Genomic DNA, 7,764 nt, shown 5'->3' with positions numbered 1-7,764 from the left:
CTCTGCATACCTGTACAGTAAACCAAATAGCCGGACCAGACGCTATTCAAAATATAAATATTCCTCCGCAATTTTGTAAGGTAAACTAACAATTTATAACCATTGCTTTGCAGCGAAATATTTTCTCTTAAATCATATACATAGGTATGTGTAAATATGAGGACGTATTGAACATTTTGAGTATGCTGGTGTATTCATTTATGCTAAATATATTACTTGATTTTGTTTTGTCACACTTAAGAAGTAAACGTCTTGGCTGTTCACCTAATCTCAGATTGGTTATGTGATACAAAACTTTCGTTGTACGCTTAGAAAAGACACAGCCCTAAAGACAAAGTAATAAACAATTGAACTATTTTTGCTCATTGTCGACTGCAGCCAGATTTTTATCCTTTTTAAGTGGAGTGCTTTGAAGTTAGAGAGAATAACTTGATACCGAACCGGATGATCCACATATCCACTTTTGAAATTAATTTACTAATTATTTTGTTAGCGTTGGGAGTATAATTTGTTATACTGTATATATGTAGGAAAAACCTTGAAAGTTAGGGGGCCGAAATTATCAATCAAGCATTTCGTGGTACTATTTTTGAATATATAGGCAAACAGTTGGAAGTTAGGGGGGGCCCGTAGACCCCCCCAGCCCCTACCTGGCTACGCCCATGGCTGTAAGGTGTTTCACTTTAAGTTCCTCGGAGCTAATTTTGGAGAATATCATACAAGATTTTCGTAAACAGAAAATGCATCGCTGAGAGCATTATTATTGAGCTAGAAAACCAAAACAAAAGCGTGAATTTGTATACGTTTTGCAATATAATTGAGTTATTTTATAATTTAAGTATACTTTTTCCCTCGTTCGGCGTGATATACATATTTATATGTGATATATTTTGTAATGCAAGTAAAATGCTAATCTAGGACGCAGTACAAATATGAAGCTCTTGAATTCCATCAATGATGCCCTAATGTCGAGTGCTCAAATTTGCACGAAACTTTCACCTTGCTATGTACCTAAAACAAATATATTTACATCAAACATATTTATAAATTTGGTAAATAAATTACTTTTTCTTTGTCTGTTATTATGCGATACAGGAACAACAAGGGCCAGGGCTGTTTTTGTACCAAAACCAACTTTTGAGCGATAGAGCGTTCCGATAAGCAATCACGATTGAGAGAATACAAAGGTTGCGCCGATCTCGGACCGCTATTCCTCTCTTAACGAATTTCGTTAACGAATCGTTGTTTGCATGACGTCACACTGGTACAACTTGTTTACGTTTTTCCTTGCAAAATTTTTTCTTCTTCTTCCATTCTTGCTCACGTTTTGGCATTTCTCTCCCGCAATTGCGCCAGTGTGACGTCACACAAAAGTTATTCTCAAAAATCCTCTCTGATCGGCGCAATCTTTTATTCTATCATTCTTGATAAGCAATGTTATTTTGTAACAAATTTATCATAAAACGGTGGCTTTAAAATTTCTTTGATATTTATTTATTAAAGTAAATCCGTATATTTGTGTTTATTCGTAAAATTGATGCACTAAACGAAACTTTATTCTAATAAATTTTTAAGTTTATTTCATTAGTGATGAAAAGCAACCGTGCGTGTAAGAAACTTTGTGCTACCGAAAATTTCCCCTCTGGAAACTTTCTCCCCGTAAAGGACTTCACCACAGTTTTTTTTACTGGATATACTGATATCGATGGTTTTACAGCACTATTGGGACGAGTGCAATATGGCCGTTTTCACCATCTCTGGTTGACACTAATCTCCAGTTAAACATCGTTACCGACGTTATCGACCCACTGTTATATGTATGGAGTCAGTAACGTCGGTAACGATGTTTAACTGGAGATTAGTGTTAAACAGAGATGGTGAAAACGGCCCTATGAGTCAAATATATTCTATGGAGGCATTCCAAAGAACTATGCAAGATTTAAACAGAAACAACCGACTCTTATACCATGTTCTGACCGACAACGAAAACACTTTGAAAACGTGTTTTGGGATTGTGGGCTGAAGGCTGTTCACACCGGCTGTTAATGTTTTCGTTGACATTTCTTACATCCTATGATTACAGTTTTGCTACACAAAAACATAACCAAAATGCTTTTCCCTAAATTTCTTTTCATTAGTAACCTCTTACTTTCATCTTATTTTACTTTTGCCAGCTAATTAACAATAAATCCGAAATGGCGTATTAAAGATGATAAAATATGATCTCCACTTCGATAAATAATCGAAAAAAAACTAGTGAAAACACCGATTGGAATGAGTGGAACGTGAGTTTTCAAGTAGTTTTCAGCGAAAACTGGTTTTCGTTTGACAGATTTTACATGGACGAAAACACAAGTTTTAAGTCGAAAACCAGTTTTAGCAACGAAAACATGTTTTCGATGTCGGTCAGAGCATGGTTTTAGGTGATGCTGTACTGTACTTTACTACTATCTGCTTATTTCTGCAATATCTGCGTACTTTCAAATCAATTACTGGATATTGGAAACGGTAAAATCGAACTGCATCCAAATACGCAATGTGTCGAATTACTAGACTATTTCTGCTCTGTTGTTCATTCAAAAAACGAACTAATTGGGAGTGTATTTCTAGATGTTCTTAATAATTACTTGGCTCAGTAATCGCGCAATTTTAGCAGCCAAAAATGCCGATGTTGACGAACTTAACTGTCAAATACAACATTTTTTGCCAGTCGATCTGATGACTTTTAAGTAAAACGACACCATTGTTGATGATAACGAGGCCGTCAATTTTCCGATTGAATTTTTGAATTCTTCGTCTCTTGAACGTCTTCTGAAAAATGGTTCACCAGTCATCCTTTATCGTAACTTAAATCCACCAAAGAATCTACAATACATTTGAAAAGGCATTTCCGATAAGTTTGGCTTTCGCGATGAAAATAAATAAGTCGCAAGGGCAGACAATGGCTGTTTGACAGAATTGAATTATTTATTTGAAAAGTATTTTCTTTTATACAAATGTTATTTATACCTAATTACACTAATACTTACAAACTAAATGTACATAATTTCATATATACAAGTCAGCATATTTCAGTGACCTACATATGACTGATTGACTAATATAAACCAATATGTAACATGAGTGCAGCAATGCAAGAACTCAAGCTGAGTTCAAATGAATATATGGGTTATTAATAATTTGCTGCGTGTGTGGTCTGCATATGTGTTATATGTATATATTGGACAATTGGATATAGTGAAAGTGAAACGGATTTCAAATGCATGTTACATCTCCCATTTTTTTGAGAATGGCCATGGATAATTTGTGCACCAATGATCCATGGCTATTCTTTACTGAATTTCAATTGTCTTTCTAAGTTATGACATAATGGTAACTTGATGTCGCAAAAAAAAATTTGTTGGTTTATGTAGTTTTTTTTTTTATTTTTGTTTGTTTACGTACATATGTACCCATTATGCTGACTTTGTTTTTTCATTCTTTACATTTTTTAGAAATTAAATTAATTTTTTTTGTTATGAGTACTTAGTAAGAGTTATAAGTAAATTGGAATGTTTTTGTTTATTTAAGTGTTTGATATTATTGATTTAAAGTCATAGTATTTTAAGCCTTTTCTTGTGAACTATTATTTCCTTATCTTTATTTTTTCTATCGCTACTTTCTATTCTATGATGAACTACAGTAAAATTGTTATTTTTATCAATGTTCTTTACTCTATAGGGTGCCTTATACTTACTATCTAACTTATGACCTGCTTCATCTTTAACTAATACTAAATCTCCTATATTTATTTCCTTACTGGGGCTATTTATATCATAATTGATTTTTTGTTTTTCTTGGTTTCTTGTACTAACTTCTTAGCTCTTTGTTGTGCTATTTGTAGCCTATATTTAATTTCTTTGTCATACGCCTCATGGTTATATACTGGGCTAATGACACTTTCTTGTAAAAATTCGTAAGTCCAGGGTGTTTTTCCAAAAACTAATTCAAAGGGGCAATAGCCGTGAACTGTGGATGGTGTCGTATTGTAGCAATACGAAAAATATCTGAGATACTCATCCAAATCAGTTTTGTCAATGGATATGTAAGTACGCATGTATTCATTAAATGTTCTATGACTGCGTTCGACAGTGCCCAGCGTTTGATGGTGGTAAGGTGTTGAGGTTTTATGCTCAATTTTGAGAAGTTTGCACAGTTCCTCAATTAAACTGTTTTTATATTCGGTTCCCATATCCGTTATGATCGTTTTCATACAACCATAAATCAGAAAAAAATGCTCGAATACAGCTTTAGCAACTGCTACAGCATGTTTGCTCTGAACTGACACTGTAACTAGGTATTTAGTTAAGTCACATATAATAGTAACAGCGTATTCATTTCCGTGTATCGATTTCGGTAATGGTCCGATTGTATCGATTTGTACAATATCAAAGGCCTTCGGAGGTGTCTCCGTTATTGTCATTGGTTCCTTGATATGTCTATTAATTTTATTTGTTTTACAATGGATGCAATTTTTTACGTATTTTCTTATGTCATTTTTCATGTTTTTCCAGCTGAACTTCTGTTTGATCTTGTTTGTCATGCGATTTATTCCTGGGTGGCCACCAAAAACAGGATCGTCATGATATTTATGCATAATTTCTTTAATTTTGGCGACATTTGTCACATGCACAACTTCTGGGGTTAATGCAATTGTTAAATTTTTGAGAACCTTGGTACCTACTTCTATAAATTTGCCTACTCGAGTATAATTATATTCAAACAATTTGTCCCCTAAGGACAACTGTATCTTTACAAGTCCTAGATTGCCGGCTTGTTTTGCAAGCCTGGTAAAGAATTGTCCGAAGTCAATCTTATCCTCAACAATTAGGTTGCTTGTATCTATAGTGCTACAAATTTGCTTTCCTTTTTTAAAATATAATTTCGGAGGATCGAAAACGAGCTCGACATGTCTTTTTACTTCAAATTTATTTAGCGCTTCATATATTATAGGGTTCTCTTTGTGACTTTTAATTTCTTTTTTGCTATTATTATTACTGGCTGGTTTTCTAATTTCTGATCTTGTGGTAACTTTTAGTATTTTGCTTGCTTCCACTGACATTTCTTTAAGGTTTGTAATATTGATTCGGGATAGTGCGTCTGCTACATAATTTTATTTTCCTGCTATGTACTCTACTTCAAAGTCATATTCTTCCAAATCTAATCTAACTTTTGTTAATTTTGATGAGGGGCTCTTCATCGAGAAAAGGTATGTTAAAGGTCGATGGTCCGTTTTAATTAAAAATTTTCTGCCATAAACGTATGGTCTGAAATAAGATTTGGACTAATTAATGCCTTCTTCAAATATTCAAAAGCATGTTGGCATTCTTCTGTCCAATCGTAGGGAACATTCTTCTTGCAAAGTCTAGTTAAAATTCTTGAATGTTCTGTGAAATTTGGTACGAATCTTCGGTAATAATTACAGAATGCAACGAATCGTTTGACTTCTTCCGCATTTCGGGGTGTTGGGTAATTTTGAACAATTTCGAATTTATTTGGATCTGGTAGGATTCCTTTACTTGTGCACCGGTGTCCCAGATAGGTAACTTCTTGACTAAAAAATAAACATTTATCGGGATGCAGCTTTAAATTATATTTTCTGCAAGTTGAGAACACATCTTGTAAATTTTTCATCATGTGATTTTCGGAACCTAATACTACTAAATCATCCATGTATAAAAATGCTTGTGAAGGTTGCAGACCTGCGAACGCTAAAGTCATCATTCTTTGAAACGAATTGGGGGCTACTTTTAGGCCATATGGTAATCTTTTAAATCGGTATGTACCATCGTCTGCTGTAAACGATGTTATATCTCTGGAGTCTGAGTCTAATTCTATTTGGTGAAAACCTGACATTAGGTCCAGGCATGAAAAATATTTTGCTCTTCCTAATTGATCTAGAATGTCGTCGATTCTTGGAAGTAGAAATTTATCTGCTGCTAATTTTTTATTTACCTGTCTATAATCAATGACTAATCTCCATCTTTTTTCTGTATTTCCTGGTAATGACTTTTTGGGTACTAATAAAATTGGGCTGTTGTATTCTGACATAGATCGTTTATTATATCATCTTTGATTAATTTGTTGATTTGTTTACTTATTTCACCTTTGTGTGCTTGTGGTAATCTGTGATTTTTTATATAGACTGGGTTGTCAGCTTTCATACGTAATTTTTGTTTATTAAAAATTATTAGAAGATATGGGTTCTGCTTCTGATGCAAATATGTCTATGTATTCTGAACATAATGTCGTTAATTGTTGGCTAGCAAATTGTGGGAAATTCTTAACTAATCTTTTTAATTTTTCTTTGTTATTATTTTTATTTTCTGTTGTTTCTTGGATTAACATGTAATTATTTAAATTGTCTGTTTTGATATTGTAATGCTGAATACTTGCGTTTTTATCTGTGGTATTAATGATTCTAACAAAAGTTTGGTCTTTATTTGTATTTGTATTTGCTATGAAAATACCTTCAGCTAATTTCTGATGGGGAATAAAAAGTGCCGAATTATTAGTCTTTACGTTGATTTGCCGAATTACTTCAGACCTAGCGGGGATTGTAATTGTATTAATAGCTGGTCTATTTGTCATATGGATTATTATCTGTCTTCATTTTTGCCATAATCTATAATGCAATTATATTTCTTTTATAAAATCTAAACCTATAATTCCATCACACGGGATTGGGAAATTATCTTCTACTATGTGAAATTTGAGTTGAATTAATAGATCGTCTTCTTTCAAGTCTGTTGTGACCGTACCTAGTGTGCTTGTTATTCCTTGACCAATGCCTTTCAAATCAGTAATCTGTGAAGTATTAATGGTGATATTGCTATCAATTTGTCCCTTTTTTATAATAGATATATCTGATCCTGTGTCTATCAAGAGAGTTGAAATACTGTTATTTAGAGAAGTTTTGGTAGATATGTAGCTGTTTAGGTGTAAATTAAGTACACGTACTCTTTTGTTATTTACTGTTGAAGTAGAGTTTGCTGGTTTTCCTGCTGGGTGCAATTACGTACATTGCGAGTCTGTATAAAATTTCTGTTTCTGTTTTGAGTTGATGATCCTCTTTGCGAGTTGTTATTTTGTCTAAAATTGATGTTGTATCGGGGCTGTGGTCTAAATCTTCTACCTTGATAACTTCCGTAGCTGCTATTTCGGTGACCACTGCGAAAATTACCACGGTATTGATTTTGTTGTCGTATGCTCAGGATTGTATTTGAACTACCCGTTATCTCTGTGCAGCTATTGGTGAATTTAGAGATGGCATCATTCATTGATGTAAATGTGCCAGCTTGCATTATCATTTTTACTTTTTCGTTGGAGCAATTCTTGCACATAGCTTTGACAGCCGCCTGTGTTGAATATCTGGTGGCTAAGTCTGGGTTTAGTCCATCCGAGATATATGCTCCTTCTAGTGACCTGGTAATTTTTTCTATTTCTGTAGTATACTGATTTGCGGTTTTACTACGTTGTTGTACGTTCAGGAGTTTTGCTGTCAAAACTTCTACTGATTCGCCTTTAATAGTAGATTTCAATTTTGACTTAATTTCTGGAATTGAATTCTCATTACTTATGTAATTTCTTGCTGTACCTTTTATCTTGGTTTTTATCATAGTTGTCGCCAGAGCTTCATGATTATCTTTGATTTGTTCCAAGATATCAAGAGCGTCTAGAAAGCTGTGCAGATTTTCCAACTTACCATCAAACTCTGGTAGCACT

At 33.7% G+C, this 7,764-nt stretch overlaps 1 protein-coding gene across 1 annotated transcript in view; it reads left to right on the top strand.

The window, feature by feature from the left end:
- Positions 1-6,590, top strand: part of LOC118750952 — a gene marked incomplete at its 5' end in the record, with an annotated part of 13,167 nt that extends 6,577 nt beyond the window's left edge. Inside the window, one exon of the mRNA XM_036485705.1 lies at positions 6,585-6,590. Coding sequence (XP_036341598.1) covers positions 6,585-6,590 — 6 coding nt within the window. The remainder of the gene's footprint in view (positions 1-6,584) is intronic.
- Positions 6,591-7,764: the final 1,174 nt, after the last annotated feature.

This window comes from Rhagoletis pomonella, unplaced genomic scaffold (genome assembly GCF_013731165.1).
Source record: "Rhagoletis pomonella isolate Grant_MI unplaced genomic scaffold, Rhpom_1.0 Rhpom_scaffold_00470, whole genome shotgun sequence".
Taxonomy (NCBI): Eukaryota; Metazoa; Arthropoda; class Insecta; order Diptera; family Tephritidae; genus Rhagoletis; species Rhagoletis pomonella.
This window is presented reverse-complemented; position numbering and strand designations above follow the sequence as displayed.